At 36.7% G+C, this 17,500-nt stretch overlaps 1 protein-coding gene across 1 annotated transcript in view; it reads right to left on the bottom strand.

Annotated features, from left to right (window-relative positions):
* Positions 1-10,517, bottom strand: part of LOC106869213 (neo-calmodulin) — a 10,727-nt gene extending 210 nt beyond the window's left edge. The window contains exons 1-7 of the mRNA XM_014914860.3: positions 9,159-10,517; positions 3,144-3,183; positions 2,332-2,475; positions 2,084-2,184; positions 915-1,005; positions 449-505; positions 1-265 (exon numbers count right to left, since the gene is read on the bottom strand). The exon at positions 1-265 is cut by the window's left edge and continues 210 nt beyond it. Of these exons, the coding sequence (XP_014770346.1) occupies positions 180-265; positions 449-505; positions 915-1,005; positions 2,084-2,184; positions 2,332-2,475; positions 3,144-3,183; positions 9,159-9,206 (567 nt within the window). The 5' untranslated portion in view covers positions 9,207-10,517 and the 3' untranslated portion in view covers positions 1-179. The remainder of the gene's footprint in view (positions 266-448; positions 506-914; positions 1,006-2,083; positions 2,185-2,331; positions 2,476-3,143; positions 3,184-9,158) is intronic.
* Between the last annotated feature and the right edge of the window lie 6,983 nt (positions 10,518-17,500).

Here is a 17,500-nt window from a genome sequence, read left to right as displayed (position 1 = left end):
AAAATGCTGTCTCTGTGTCTGTTGTGTTGTTTGCTGTTGTTGTTTTTCCCGCCAATAGAGCAAGCGTTTGTGACGCTACCGTTACTGAGAGGATAAAGGCTCTATTAAGGAAAAAAATAGAAAAGACCATATGATTTCTCATACGACTAATTTAAGTTATTAGAATTATCATTAGATTTTTATTTCAGTGTCCGATTGTCTGGAGATAAGTCAACACTGACTGACCACCGCCGGTCATCATGTTCTTTTAGGCAAGCGATAAATTCTGCAAGAGAGAGAAATAAAAACTTGTTAAAATAATTTATTATGTGAAAATATATGATAAACTATTTATGTGTGTGTATGTATATATATATATATATATATATATATATATATTGTTACTTCAATAAATGTATAGATCAATATATCAATGACAAAGTAGATTAAGGAAAACTGAAAAATTTACCTTCAAAATCAATCCTTCCATCGCCATTAATGTCCACCTCTGCTATCATCTCTTCGACTGCAACAAAATACAAATCAAACTTAAATGTCAGTACTTTGCAGAGCAGATTTGTGTGTGTGTGTGTGTGTGTGTGTGTGCATGCATGCATGTGTGTGCGTGTGTGCATGCATGCATGTATGTGATCATGATCATTTAATGTCCTTTTTTCCTTCTGGTAAGGTTTGACTGGAGCTAGAAAGGCCAGGAATGATACTAGGGTCCACAGTCTGATCTGGCATGGTTTCTGCTGCTGGATGCCCTTCTGAACACCAACCACTCGACAGAGTGTACTGGGGGCTTTTTATGCAGCACCAGCACCAGTATCAAGTCTTTTGTGGCAGACAGGTCTTCTTGAGTATGTGTGTATGTATATTTTAAAGTATGTATGTATATGTATGTATATATATATGTGTGTGTGTGTACTCACGTTCTTCTTCAGTTATATCTTCTCCAAGACATTCAAGAACAGTTCGAAGGTCGTCTGAAGAAATGAAACCTCGCCCTGATCTGTCAAAATACTGCAAGGTAAAACAACAAAACACGTCTTAACTTTATCATTACAGACACAAGTTCACTGACAAAATATTTCAAAGAACGAGTGACCAAATTAGCTGACATGATAAAAAAAGGACTTGTATTTTAGTTAAGCTTTCTAACTTGCTACAGTGTTGCAAACAGCAAATGCCATTTACAATCCGTTAAGTTCTACAATAATACAGGAGTATCACGAAAAATATTCAATGTCAGTTATATTCAGTTCAGTATTTCAATAATACAGCACTATCACAACAAATATTCAACATAAAGTATGTCAGTTAATTATTTGAATATTACAGAAGTGAAGCTTATCCAGAGACCTAGATTTAATAGCTACTTTATAAATTGATACATATTTTCGAGATAATCATCAATAAGAATTTTTAAAGAATTTACAAAATAAAGATGATCAAATAGACATTTACTGCTATAAAAAATAGCTATAAAACAAGCAATACTGCAATGGAAAGTCCATTAATGATGCTGTAAGTTTTGATAGATATACATGTCCCCTAGCTCTGCATATTTGCACTCACCACCATATACATTTAGTCACACTTGCATATAACCACTACTCGTAATTTAAAGCAACTGTATCCAGGTACATAAAATGAATTTGCATGTGTTACATTTTCAATCATTTCTTATTTTAACATGTAAATGTAACCCTTGTTGTAGGAAGCCTTTTAGGATCAGCCTTTTCTTTGCAGTACATATCCCACATCTCTTGCAGCCATTTTTATAAGTCCCTCACTCTAAAATATCAGTGAAATGTCAGTTAATATTATAGACAGAAGCAATTTTTTTTTAATGACCAGATATAACACTTGAGAGTCTTATTGCATTCTGTTTGTCAATGTTGCTGAATGAAGAGGTATGATCGTTAGACCTTATTTTGAATTATTCTTTTGCCATTCACACAATGCTGGTCCCTAATAAACAAAGTAGTACATCCTCAAGCTAACAAGGAACCTTACATTGCCTCTGACTATAGTATTTAAAAAAGAAAAAAATATAAAATACATTCTGGAATGCTGAAGTCATTGAGTATAACCATACCTTAAATGTTTCCCGGAGTTCCTTCTCATGTTCTGATGTTGAAAATCCAACATAACTAGCCATTGTGCCAACAAATTCATCAAATGTCAAAAAGCCATCACCTTCAAAACAAATAAACAAAACATGAATCTTTTATTTTAAATTGTCACTTCAGAAATTGCTTACAACACAAACAACAGTAACAACAACAACAACAACAACAATGACAACAATCATGACAACCACAAATATTTCTTGATGTGACATACCTGTGAAATTGTGGTCTCGGAGTACTTGTCTCAATTCCTCAGTTGATGGAAAATGCCCAAGACTGTGCATAATTGTGCGAAGTTCATGGACAGATACTGTTCCATCCCCATTAATGTCCAAGAATCGAAAGGCTTCGCGAAGCTCTGAAGAAAAACAAAATGGAAAAAAAATTACAAAATCATATACATCTATTGTATTTCCTCCAGGTAATTCTCTCTCTCTCTCTTTCTCATCCCCACTCTCTTTCTCTCTCTCTCTTCTCAGTTTACCAAGGGATGGCATATAGCCCTTAACTATCTTTCCTTTCTGTCCTCAAACTCCCAAATTCTTAACATACCTCTACTTCCCTAAACTCATGTCATTTTCCTCAATTTACATTCATTAAATGTTATATTTTGTGATTTAGAGTCAGATGAAGGATGGAACCTGTGACTGTTTTGCCAAGCCTCTGCAACTAATGGAAGAGAAGGAAGAGAACAAAGTGACCCTAAGATCAGAAACCTTAAACTTGGGCTGAATTCTTGCAAGGGAATGGGCTAATCTAAATGCTAAATGTATCCAAGAGCTATTAGGCAATGGCGTTAAACTGGGCAACATATTAAGTCTATTACCTTAGATGCATATATGACACAAGTATAATCCATTCAACAGGTTTCCACACAGTTTCTGTGACTAGGCTTGGCTCAACTTTGAGGTTATGTTAGAAGAGACTTATCTAATATGTCACACAGAGGAATCTAAACTGTAATTATGTTTGTGCCCTCATCTACAATTACTAATTACATTAAGAAATAAAATCACTAATAGATACCTTTCAATTCTTTTTCTGGGTGTCTAACTTGAGATTTCGTCTGAAAATATAAAAAATATGAAACATTAAATATTTGGTTCACCTGAATGCATGATAGATTTCTCGTCCTAAGACCACAATATAACTTGGACATCAAGCCATACCATTTCACCCATAACCATTGACCTTATTGCTTTTTCCTTTTTAATCAAGACCCATGAGGAAGAATATTCAAAGCTATTAATTCATCTTCAAAATAGTTTACTACAGTAAATTCAATGAAATTGTCTGTTGTTGTTGTTTTCTTCTTCTTCTTCTTCTTCTTCTTCTTCTTCTTGTTTCACCCTTGGTCAACCAAAGGTGAATAAACCTATGATAAAAAAACATTCAAGCTGCAGCCATCTTGTCTATTTCTTCTTTTCTTTCTTTAGTGGGTATCCGCAATCCTTTTTTCACAGCAGTAGAGTGGGACCGAAAAGAAATTGTGGCTGCTATCATTTCTAGCAGGTCCGTTGACCATATACAATATCCCTCCATAGTATTAAATGGATGCTGTACATAATTTTCATCTTCAATTAGGAAGACAAGCCATGACTAATACAGTATTTTGCTCAAAAACACAACACAGCCCGGTTCGGGAATCGAATTCACTATCTCATAATTGTGAGCCTGATGTTCTAACCACTGAGCCATGCACCTTCATATGGCTCAGTGGTATACAGTTGCTTAATACGAGTAGAATGTTCTTTTCAGTTCTCGATTTCCTTTTTAGTATAAAAATTGTGTGATTCTATATTATTTTTAATTAACCCTTTCAATTATAAAATAATTATTCCTAATTATAACCTACTTTTGTCCTCCCCTGTATGTTAGATGATATGCCTCTGAGTTCTCTATGTGTAATACGAAGGAAAAAGACGGGTTGGTCATGGTTGGAATGGTTCTAAGCCTGAACCTGCTCGATCAGGATTAAACCTAAGCCAGCAACAATAACAATAACAATGACGATAACAACAACAACACAAATGACAACAACAACGATTTGGCATAATAACATAGGCAAAAGACCTAAAATTAGAAAAAGGGGTGAGGAGCAGGGGGCTGAGTATCCCAATCCTTCTCATCCCTTTTCCTCTCTTCCAGTTGTTTATTTTACTGACCCAGGGAAGGATGAAAGGCAAAAATTGACTCTGATAGGATTTGAACTCAGATCATACATAATGGGATGCAACTAAACTACTGGCAAAGCATATCACCACTGCCACCACCAAAACCAGCAGCAGCACCACCACCATCACCACCACCACTACCACTACTCTTACAACTACCAGCACCAGCGCCCTCACATCCACCACCCCTTTTATGACAACTACCACCACCAAAGCCACCACCACCAAAGCCACCACCACCAAAAACCACCACCTCCACCACCACCACCACCACCACTGCAACTACTACACCACCATCATCACAACCACTACAAATGCTGATGCAGCTGCGCTTGAAAAGAGACGAGAGGGGTCATTGGTTCTAATTATTTCCGCCCGATAATTAGTAGGTTGACCTAAAAAACAGGAAGTGGCCATATTTTACGTAAGTTTCATGCTCTCTGTCTCTGTTGTCTGTTTGTCAGTTAAGATCTCTGTTTATCTGTTTGTCTGTCTTTCTGGCTTTTCCACTCAAGTCTGTTTGAGATTTAATAAATATTTTAAAATTAGACCAGAAGTAAGACGTACATGTATTGCTTTGTAAATGTGCGTGTATGTGTGTGTGTGTGTGTGTGTGTGTGTGTGTGTGTGTGTGTGTGTGTAAACCTATGTAGTGGACATACAAAAATGGTAAGTTTAACTATTTCTCTGAAGACTAAAAGAAATGATGAATAGCCTTAATCAATTTTCGAACTTTATTGGGGTCTCATCAGGTGTGTGTGTGTACATGCATGTATTTGTATGTGTGTAGTGTGTAAGATGTCAAGTGGACTATCATTTGTTCTTTTGGTTTATATAAATGTGTGCATATGCAAACACTTCTGCATATATTTGGGCATATATGTATAGTAGGCTATATGAATGTGTGTATGTTTTAAGTATGCATATGTGAGTATTTTAATGTATATGGGTATGTGCATGTATTGTGTGTTAAGTTTATGCTTATAGATGTGGGCTTTTGGTGTTAGTTTTATCTTGTTTGAAGTTTGAACTATTTTATGAAAATGAATTTATTTTGGTGGCTGCATTGTGACATGATCTCATTTCTCTGATTTACAATTGTACATTTTGTGTGAATATGTGTTATTTTCCTGTGGTGCAGAGGGGGAAGATATCAGAGCAGTTTGTATATGATGGTGCATGATCTATAATGTCCTATTTTATGTTGGCAGTGATGTTGTGATGTATTTGGACAGGGATGTTGTGTTACTTTTGTATATAACCTAGAATGTACATGGCCTAGAATATATTGTGTACATCTGCTTTTAAACATTCCACTAGTGGTGCTGATATAGTTTCTTTCTGTTTTCCTTCTTGTGAAACTGTAGCTTCATATACAGTTTGTTTGTAAACAATTTCCATGGGTATGTTCTAGTTCTTATGAAGTTGCATCTGTTTGCAGCTTTGTGTTGCTAACTGTGTTATTGTTTAGTGATTATATGATGCATCTTATGCTTTTTGTGCTGCTATATTTGATTTTTATACTGTTTCTGTTGAATAGTTTGTAGTATTTGTATTCAGTTGCAGAGTAGTTACTAATTAATCTAGGAAGATGTGTGCTATATTCCTTATTACATTCAGGCTGAAAAGAGGATTAAACCAAATGATGTTTCTTTTTCCTGGGTTTCTTTTGTTTCATGACTCTTTTGTTTCACCAAGCAAAACTTCTTTTGTGTAATAAATGTTACATTTTACATCTCTTCAATAAATCTGCTTTCTTTTACACCACCAATACCACACTGTAACAATTCTCACTTGAAGATCGCAGTGGCATGAAACTTGAGTTACGAGACAGACTCAGTTTCAGTTTCAATAAAAAGACCACATCCTGTATAACATGTATTGAGCATTTCCCTCTCATTTGTCTGACATCAACCATGTGTGTGTGTGTATGTGTGTGTGTGTGTGTGTGTGTGTGTGTGTGTGCGCGCGTATGTGTGTGTGTGCATGTGGCTTAATGTGTAAGAAGGCTGATGAAAAATCTTGCCCCACCCCAGGGAATAAATTCAGACCCAAGTATTTTGGTGTTCTTTATTTGTTCTCACGTTGCACGTCTGTAACACTTACTGATGATAACAACAACAATAATGACGACTATGATGATGCTGACGATAATAATAATAATAATAATAATAATAATAATAATAATAATAATAATAATAGTAATAATAGTAATAATAATAATAATAATAATAGTAATAATAATAATAATAATAATAATAATAATAATAATAATAATAATAATAATAATAATAGTAATAATAATAATAATAATAATAATAATAGTAATAATAATAATAATAATAATAATAATCAGTTACTTTTGATGACTAATGTTCACTTCAATGATGAACAAACAACTGAATGAGACATACTTTACAGCAACCACAACAACCACAACTGTTACCACGTCCACAGTGGCAATAACAACAACAACAACAACAACAACAACAACACCAACAGCAACACCAGCAATGTAGCGGTGGGGTGGGGGAACGTCCAGCTGCAAGTCTGATGGCAAACCATGTTTCAAGATGAAACTTAGACGGAAATTCCTACTTGACCATTTCAAAATGATGATTCGTCATTAGAGGTGTTTATGTGTGACAAGGACGTTAGTGGGGGCGGTGGAGGTGGTGGTGGGGTGGGTGGGTGGTGGTTGTGAGGTGAGGGTGGAGCTGTTGTTGGTGGTGGTAGTGGTGGTGGTATTAACATCATTGGTAGTGGTACTGTGGCGTATACAGACATATGCGTGTATGTGTGTGTGCATATATATACACACACATATATATACACACATTTATGTGCGTATATATATATATATATATATATATATATATATATATATATATATATATATATAAAACCTGTGTATGTGTATACAGATATGTGTATATTTATGAATATATATATGCATACTTGTATATACATATATGTATGTGTGTATGTAATTATTTAAGTATTAGGTATGTACCTAGTAGTTAGCAGTGAAGCACTTATTAAAACCGAACGAAACAGGGTTTATTTAACGAGATACCCTTGTAAAAATCATCTGACGAGACGCTTCTGCACCGAGAGATGCACCACAGCCACTTGTACAGTATCCCACCCGCGAGGGATCGCTGCAGGATGGATCGAAACGATAGTTGTGAGCAATAAAGTTTCTCGTATATTCCATTTTTCGTCTCTGTCATTTGTTATATATGAATGTATGCATGTATGTACGTAAGTATCAATAACATACATACGTACGTATATATGTACATATGTTATTAACTTGACCAATTGTCGCATCGCGCACGGTACGCTATACAAGCCCGTGCGATTACTGTACGATCTAGGCATGAAACTTGAAGTAGTTCACGTATAACTCTTGTATTCATTAAATGAGATGTGCATGCACGCACGCACACACACACACACACACACACACACACACACACACACTCTCGCACACACACACACACACACAGACATACATTTGCCTTTCATCCTTTCGAGGTCGATAAATTAAGTACCAGTAGCGTACTGGGTCGATCTAATCGAATGGTCCCCTCCCCCCAAATTTCGGGCCTTGTGCCTAGAGTAGAAAAGAATGTATGTACCAACATAGCCCACGGCCTAAAGCTTAAGGAGCTCCTTTAACTCAAAGAAGCTAAGTTGGAGTTAAATTTTTTTAAAATATATTCATAGCAATCAAATAAAAAATTTGTAATTCTTTTAACGTGTCTAAATTTTCTGAATCCCACAGAGTTCTGTTAAAATTATTGGGCCCTCTTTTGATTTAAATCTAAAAGGCTATCGAACTTGAGTTCCTCTGAGTCCACTTAGGCCCTTTTGGGATAGCTTCAAACTGTTTGTGGTTAATAGATTTACTGAAGCTCTCTTTATTATCTTATTATGTTCTGAATTAGTTCTTTTTAAAACAAAGATTTTTGAAAAAATACTTTGAATATGTGTTATCTTCTGAAAAATATATTCTGAAAATATACATAAAATCGTAGGGGCTCCCAAAGCTTATTGACCCAGGGCCCCCACTAAGTCTAAGTCCAACCCTGCATTCACCCTAGTATATGACTTGTGCTTTGTTTTATCAAATCCCCAAAGGGTTAAAGTTAATGAAGCTGATTTTGATAGGATTTGAACTCGAGAGTGAAGACATTTAATCATAGATTATAGTATCAGCTATCTCCCAAAGCCAACCCCTCGTCATCCCCGCTACCAAAAGGCATGACTGTCACAGCTGGAACGTCTTTGATCATAGGTTTGAATGGTCGATCAGAACTGCCTGGGGGCTGGACGACAACCAGAACAGTAACAACAATAACACCATCAACTCCACCACCAATAACAATTACTATAACGACGGCATCATCACTACCAGGGCCGTCTTGAGTGCATTATAGGCTCCCCAGAGCATCAGTGCACTGGGATCTTTTGTGTTTACTTATTGGCAGGCAGTAAAGCACATCATATCTAGATCAGAATTGAACCCCTAGACCCTTGAGGCCCTCGGGAAAATCAATTGCATTGAGTCCTACAGCATTTTTTTCTTGACAGCAAATCACATCATACATATATTAGAATTGGGCCCCAAGATCTGTGAGGCAACTGTCCAATGAGCCCATGCCTTAAGACGGCGCTGATTACTACGATTACGACTACTACTACTACTACTACTACTAACAACAACAACAACAACAACAACAACAACAACAACAACAACAGTTACACTAATAACAAAATCTTTAAAAAAAAAAGAAAAGAAAACTGTTAATTCTGCGCGAAACAAAGAAAAAAAAAGAAAGAAAGAAACTGAAATACTTACCAACATTTTTGCGTTTGGTCCTGAAGTCATCAACTCTTTGCAATACATAAATATATCAATAATTTATCAATGAATTTTATCAGTAATTTATCGATATCTCACTATATATCGATATACGTATCAATCAGAAACGATTGCGTGAGTTCTGTTGGTTATTTGCTTGGTTTCTTAAAAAATAAATTTACTCAATTTAACAATTATATAATCTTAAAAGATTAATTAATTAATTAACAACACTTATAAATATAGTTAATTAATTATTGCTATATAGTGACGTTTAATTATTTATCAATTTTTTTGTTTTCGTGGTTGTTGTTTTGTTTTTGTTTTTCCACTTGTTTAATGAAGACGTGAAGAATTAATTGTTTCGTTAATTTAAGAAAAAATAATCTTGAAGTTTCCTTTATCGCAAAGCTTTTATATGCAAATTGCTTAGTTTGGTTTCTGTTGTTTTTTCACAATGTAATAAACCTTCCTTCCTATTGATGCTGTTGTAGTTGTTCCGTGTGTGGCAAACACCAAAAAATATATACACGAACAAATCTTCTCTGATCAAAAGATGAACGTCTGCTGAGAGCGAATTAATAGCGATTCAGAGATGCGAGTGGCTTTTTATATGTTTGACGGCTGCAAGAGTGGCGGACGCGGGTCGGGCGGGGATGTTGCTCTGACGTCGTTACTTCCACTGGTTCTTCTAAGATTTAACGTCAGAGAACAAACGTTAATGGTGTGTGTGTGTGTGTGTGTGTGTGTGTGTGTGTTTTACGTACATGGGAGAGGTAGGTAGGAGGAGCACATGTTAAAGATGAGTGTCTGTAATTAGTAACCTCCCATCGCTATCTCTCTCTCTTTTTCCCTTTGTTCTTTCTCTTTCTTTCTTCCTTAAATCTTTCTCTTCTCTCTCTCTGTCTCTGTCTGTCTGTCTGTCTGTCTCTCTCTCTCTCTCTCTCTCTCTTCCTTCCTTCCTTTGTTCTTTCTACCTCTTCTCTTCATTTGCTTCCGCGCTCTCTTCATTTGCCGTTTCTCTCTCTCTCTCTCTCTTTCTCACACACACACGCACAAACATAGATATGTGTTCTTTCTCTCCTTGGACTCTCATTCACAGACACACACACACATATACACACCCACTCTTTTTCTCACACGTTCTCTCTCCTTCGTTTCAAAACTCTGCCACAAAACCCCATAACATTTCTCCCCCCCCCCCCCTCCCTACAATTACTGAAAACTACCTTTCAAGAGAATGTCTTAAATTCGTAGTATTTAGTGCTTCATTCAAAATATTAGCACCTTATCGACATGATCACCGCAGGACTTGACATAAGAAGCCGAGCATCACACACACACACATACACACACGGTGTAGTTTCAATGCATTAAAAAATGCAGTCCATAGAATGCACATAGGACTGCCCTCGGTTAATAGACGAACTCCACACATTCAGGATTCACCTGACCATCAAGAGTAAATACCTTCTTAGACTCCCTTAATCTCTAACTTTCAATCTTATTTGAAAGTAGGACCATCCACTCAAGCAGTGTTCGCCGTTCTCATTCACCTTTCAATAAATTTACAAGAAAGTAGCACCTCCTTCGCCGCATCACCTTCCTCCCTAAATAGAACTTAGAGAAAAGTAGACGAAGGCTTGGTTAATTACTATTTTAACACCTGGCCACCAAAAAAAAAAAAAAAAGTGTAATAGGTGCAAAAAATGTGTATTAAACGAATATGAAAGCAAAAATTTGCGCCAGCGAACCGAGGGTGGCGAGAGGACTTTCGGAAAATTCACACGATCCGATTTTTTTGCTCATAACTTTTAGGAAAATGGATATCTTTTCATGAAATTTTATATAAATGCCTTTCAAAAAGGCATAGATTACGATTATAAAGAAATCACCCTGAACTTTTCTTCCATAGTGAAACCATATTCAACGCCGTATTTATGAATTTGTTTCTCTCACCATGATGCATGAGATTTTTAAAAAAAAACCTTTTTCTTTAACTCAAATGAAAAATAAATGAATCTAAAAATACTTTTTCAAACTTTTTTCCATTACACTCAAGCAAAAAAAATCATTTATGAATTTCTTTCTCTCCAAAAGTCCTCTCCCCACCCCATCGGAAATAATTTTTCCTACAAATTTCTTTATAATCGTAATCTATGCAGTTTGAAAGGTATTTATATAAAATTTCATCAAAACATATCCATTTTTCTAAAAGCGATGAGGGAAAAAATCGGATCGTGTGAATTTTCCGAAAGTTTTCTCCCCACCCCGGTTCATTGGCGCAAATTTTTGTTTTCATATTCGTATTATACTTGCTTTTTTTTTTGGTGACCGGATGTTGAAGTTGTAATTAACCGAAGACTTCACCAAAGACGGAACTGTTTGACTTCCAGTCCTTTCAGTTGCATCCGCCTCACAAGCTCTTTCACCAGAACCATCAAAATGAGACCAACGAAACCAACAGAGCGACCTTGATGGATTCGGTTGATAACTAGACCCGTCCTACACGCGATTACAGATGTTTGACAAAGCCCCGCATATGTTATGGAAATGATCAAGTGTGCACAGAAAGATTTCGTCCATCATTGCACACTTCAGACATGCTTGACTGAAGGCACTTCTATGCCCGTGGAGTTTATATCAACCCAACAAATGCCTTCACTCTGCTAGCACTGCCAAATCAGGGATTTATTGTAGTTATCAAATAGTCTCTGAGCTCTAAGTCTTCAGAAACAAACCAGCCAGTTGTTTCCTGTCGACACGCAGAGATTCCTCAACAACGTCGCTGTAGCTTGTGACATAAGGAAAATGGGAAGAGATACACGTGAAGGATGGCACTTTCAGTTCAAAACGGTTCAAATAAGGAACCATTTAATCTGACCACCCAGCAGATATCGCAATACGTTCAAACGATCCTGCCTCTGAAAACAGGAGTGAGACTCATTGCTACAAAGAAAGACACGAAGTATTTCGAACTTATCAAGAGGCTTTCGACTGATCCAAATAGATCAGAGTCCTAGGAATGTCAGGTTTGTTACCCACCCTCTCAGTGATGCATCACATGAAGTAGCAGTGGACAAATTTGTCGTGAACCTCACTGGTTTGCACTTTCTTAACCACACTGTTAACCTTTCGGCGAGCATCTTGTTCAAAACCTTCAATTGTGAATTCAGCAGAATTACGAGTTAGAAATTATCGATAACGTCCTCATTTCAAGCATCCTTCCTCGACAGCATTGCCATTCCCAGCACACAGGAGAAGAAATTCTCCAGTTTTGCTGCCTGTAGCAGCAGACGTCTGCCAAGACATCGTCAATCAAGTCTGGTGAGAATACGTGAAGACTGTACGATAAACCATTTAAAGCCGGTGGTTTAATCCTCGATCAACCAATTATCACCAAACTGTTGTCTTTAGCTATTGGGATCGGGTTTTCGCATCATTCTGCGCCCTCCGTCGTGAGCCGCGCCAAGCCGTCGAAGGCAGCAATTAAGCCCAATACTGTCTCCCTCCTATTTCCACCCAAAACAATTTAAACAAAGCGTCGCTGTAAAACTGTGAAGACCTACTTATCACTGAGTAGCTCAAGTTCGTCACAGTACGTAAGACGATAAGAAAGGAAGAAAGAAAGAAAGAAAGAAAGAAAGAAAGAAAGAAAGAAAGAAAGAAAGAAAGAAAGAAAGCGAGAAAGAAAGAAAGCAAGAAAGCGAGAAAGAAAGAAAGAAAGAGAGAAAGAGAGAAAGAAAGAAAGAGAGAAAGAAAGAAAGAAAGAAAGAAAGAAAGAAAGAAGGATATTAAAGAAAGAAAGAAAGGAAGGAAGGAAGGAAGGAAGGAAGAAAGAAAGAGAATAGGTCAACGCATGAATAGAAACGTGAATGAGTGAAATTTTGAAAATCGAGTAGAGACGAAATAAAACTAATTTAAAAGAAAATCTGTCTGTCTGTCTGTCTGTCTCTCTCTTTCTCTTTCACACACACTCTCTCATCTATGAGTGTTCTTCACACACACACACACACACACACACACACACACACACACACACACACACATACTCATATATATATATGTATATATGTGCGTGCGTGTGTGTGTGTGTGTATGTATGTATGTGTGTGTGTGCGTGTAATTGCTGCTGCGTATGTATGTATGTATGTGTTTATGTATGTATGTATGAATGTATGTATGTATGTATGTATGTATAGATAGATAGATAGATAGATAGATAGATAGATAGATAGATAGATAGATAGATAAATAGATGGATGGATGTCATTGAGCAAGGTGCTGAAGTGTCTACATCTCCTTCTTTACAGGAATAAATAAATAAAATTCTTGGAAGTAAACGGGGAATTGTTTATTGAAGAACTATGGTGTTTTAAGAAATGGTGAGAAGGAAGATTCTGGTAAATTGGTCGAGATCTTTTTGGTAAGGATTGGCTGTAAGTTGCAAGATGGGAGTTAAGGAGTTGTACGATAGACGGAGGTATTCTTTGTGGTTTTGATGACGATTTTGTAGAGGAAATTCGAATCCTGGAGAACTCGAATTACTCAGCGTTCAGGTGTAGGTGCGGCTGTGGTGAAAAGTTTGCTTCCTAACCACATAGTTCCGGGTTCAGTGCCACTAGATGGCACCTTAGGTAGATATCTTTTACTAAAATCCCGGCCGATCAAAGTTTTGAGGGTACATTTGACAGACGGAAACTGAAAGAATCCCATCGCTCGCACACACACACACATACATGTATGTATGTATGTATATTGGGTCATCCCATAAATAATGTGGTTTTTTCAATTGCATGAACTAAAATTCGGAGGGGGACGGGATAAACTACCGGCATCAACTTGCTATAAAAGCAGGTAGTAATTTTATATTATATTTATTCTTAAGTTTTGAAGAGTGCAGTTCCATTTTAACAGTTATTTTTTCAAAGCTGTAATGGAAGTGACAAAGGAGCATATTTGGCATATTTTGCTTTATGAGTTCAATAAAGGCACCAACGCAACGGAAAGTGCGAGGAATATTAATACAGTATATGGGGATCGGACAATAATCGTAAGCCAGTGTCAATGATGGTCCCAATGACTGGAAAAAGTAAAAGATAAAGAAAAAGAAAAAGATAAAATAAAAGATTGCGGCAGTGCAGAATAAGAGTAATCAAGTCTGTTATAATTAGGGAGGAATTTCTGCAAGACTTTTTGGTCGTGGTTTGGTTTGTTTGCTTTAAATGTGACAATGCAACAGAGAACGAAACATTTAAGATGTAGGTAGGGCAGTCTTGGGGGCGGATGTCGAAGAATATGTCTAAGAAGATGGTTCCAGTCAATGATGTCGTGCTTTGAAACCGCAAAGGAAGTGGTATAGAGAGTTACATGTGGCGTTAATTCGTTTCTCAGAGTTCTTTCACAAAATATGAATCGACTAAAATAGCCGCAAACACACACACACACACACACACACACACACACACACACATACACACACACACACACACACACACACACACACACATATATAGAGAAAGGTAGATATAGTTAATGACTAAAACTCAAATATTATGTAACGATGGAGATGAACGAATAATTTATTCTTGGTAATTTCTTCCTAAATATTTTCTCATTTGTAAAGATCGTTACCGATTCTAAATTGGTCAAAGAGTTTCATGGTTTTCAAAATTCTGCAAATGTAAACCTCTGGTACGGTGTATATATTTAAATATCTCAGAAAATAATATTCCTTCAAGGTAATCGCTGGACAAAACTTCTGTTCGAACATGCTACATAAACTTGCTAAAAGTGTAAATACAAAATAAGCCAAGGCAAGTTTAGCGAGGAGGTCGATAAATCCTGCGATTTCATAGTGGTTTATAATGACACTAATCTGAATGCAGAACAAATACAAGGCAATTAAAATCAAATTTCTTAAAGTTTTTTCTTCAATCCCCAACGGTCTTAAGAAATACACTGATAGCTTTTCATGAGCAATACAATCCCACGTTTCCTTTTCAACAAAAACGCAGCGCCCTTCGAAAATGAACGACATTAACATTTTAAACATGGCCGGTTTGCATTTATCGCGGAGAATTAATTCACTGAAACAAGTTATCCAAATGATTATAGTGATGGAAACTGTTGCTGCATGAAGTATTGTGACGTACTTTTTCTGGCTCGGGAAAATACCTGACAGATATTGTATGAAAGCCGTAATCAGATAATAAGACAGAAACGTAATAAAAAAGTCCATCTTGAGAATTTGAAAAGAGAAAAGAACTATAATTCAAAAGAATACGAATTCCAAGTGGTCTCTTTGGTATTCTCGTCCGATTTGTACAAATTTTAAACAGATTTTCAAATACATTGTATTTAGCGATAAGAATTAATCATAGTTTTGTATTTACCCAGGCAAAATCATGTTTTACGTAAAAACCGTTCAACTTTGAATGCCAACGTGATTCTTCAACTTCCGTTCTTTCGATGACGTCACAATATCAATTTAAGGAACCGCCCCACGTGGTCGCACGACATAACAACTAAATCTCTCTCAAATCATAACCACTAGTTTTAAATAAGGAAAAAACACATTCGGTAATGAATGAAGCTGGCTGTGTGCGTAATTCTGTTTCGCCAGGTGATTGAAAAACGTCTGATGATTTGCTTAAATCTAGGTTGAGGGTTGAGGGTCAGTGATCTTTTGACATTCAAAGGAGTTGCTATTCCTACTTGGAAGTTATTAGTAAGTCTCGCTTTTCCCCAGCAGCAATAATCCACGGATCAGACCTCTAAATCGACAGCCACCAGGGGGCTTTTTCTGAAACTTCACTTGAAGACTAAACGGACCTTCTTCTATTGCTTGTAACCCCTTGCAAATTCCTGCAACCCCCTGTAAACCCTAATTAGTTGAGGGTGTTACAGGAGTGGCCAAGAAATCTTAATAAAAATATGAAGCCAAATTGATGTCCATTAACAAGCACTTAAAATACTCTTCTAAATTAACACCTGTATGAATTAATTGATATACACCTGTATAAATTAATTCACACCTGAATGAGTCATTTATTATTTGAGCCAACAAGCGAAGCCTTTATATGTTCGCATAATTTTATATATTTTAAGAAACGGTAGCCAAATCTCCCTCCAATCGCCTACTTCACCCTTGTGTTTGTTCTTCCGCTGGAAGATAGTGTTAGTGGTGATGGTGGTGGTGGTGGTGGTGGTGGTGGTGGAGGTAACTTCAGGGCTATACAACTGTTTCTCTGGTGTGAGGTGGGGGACACGTTCAGACGTTTCCTTTTTGCCGCTTTCATAGCAAATCAATTTATTCCACTTTTGAAGTAAAAATAAGATTCGAAAACCTTGGACAAAATCTAGAACTAAATATCACAACCTAAAACAAATAACAAAGTATGTTTTATTTATCATTATTGTAGCGATTATTATTATTATTATTATTATTATTATTATTATTATTATAATTATTATTATTATTATTATTATTATTATTCGTTTTACCTCGGGTAAGGAGATATTACAAAGAAATAAAGGAATAAAGTTGGAGTGGAGGAGTTGGTCGCGTGGGTAGGCAGATAACAGGGACTATGTGGGTGTCTTGAGAAGAAGAAGAAGAAGAAGAAGAAGAAGAAGAAGAAGAAGAAAAAGAAGAAGAAGAAGAAGAAGAAGAGCAACAAAAGCAACAACGCCTACCAGCCCCACCCCCACCGCCTGACTCCGACCCCCATCCCCACCAAATATACGGAAATCGGTGGAGCAGTGTCGGTAGGTTTTGGTGTTTTCTTAAGATTAGGTAAAATAGGAAGTCATAATTTTTGGTTTGGGTTTATTAGCGATGTGTTAAGATGGAGATAAGATGAGGAAGAATACGAATAAGAAGAGGATGATGACGATGATAGTGATGATGATCAGGAGGATGTGTATATGTGTGTGGCGTGGGTGGGAGCGTTGGTGGGAGGGAGGGGCGAATGGTGGCGTAATCTGACCGATATTTTCTCCGATTAAGACGAGATTTTGTTGTTGTTAAGATTAAATAAGGCCCCCACCTTCGTCACAAACTGCCATTACCATCACCATCACTACCATGACCAAAATGTCTGAGGATAGAATAATATATCCGGGACTGGCACCTTTATATTTAGATTAAGGCAACAACAACAACAACAGCAAAAGGTAACAATAACAAGTGATCCAGTTAGGAAGTCACTTTGAAGTAGCATGGTCTGATCTGACGCACACACACACACACACACACACACACGTACGTACATACATACATACATACATACATGCACACATACATACATACATACATACATACATACAAACATGCA

Source organism: Octopus bimaculoides, chromosome 20 (genome assembly GCF_046866305.1).
Source record: "Octopus bimaculoides isolate indiv1 chromosome 20, ASM4686630v1, whole genome shotgun sequence".
Lineage (NCBI taxonomy): Eukaryota > Metazoa > Mollusca > Cephalopoda > Octopoda > Octopodidae > Octopus > Octopus bimaculoides.
Note: the sequence above shows the minus strand (reverse complement) of the source record. Positions and strands in the feature narration are given on the sequence as shown.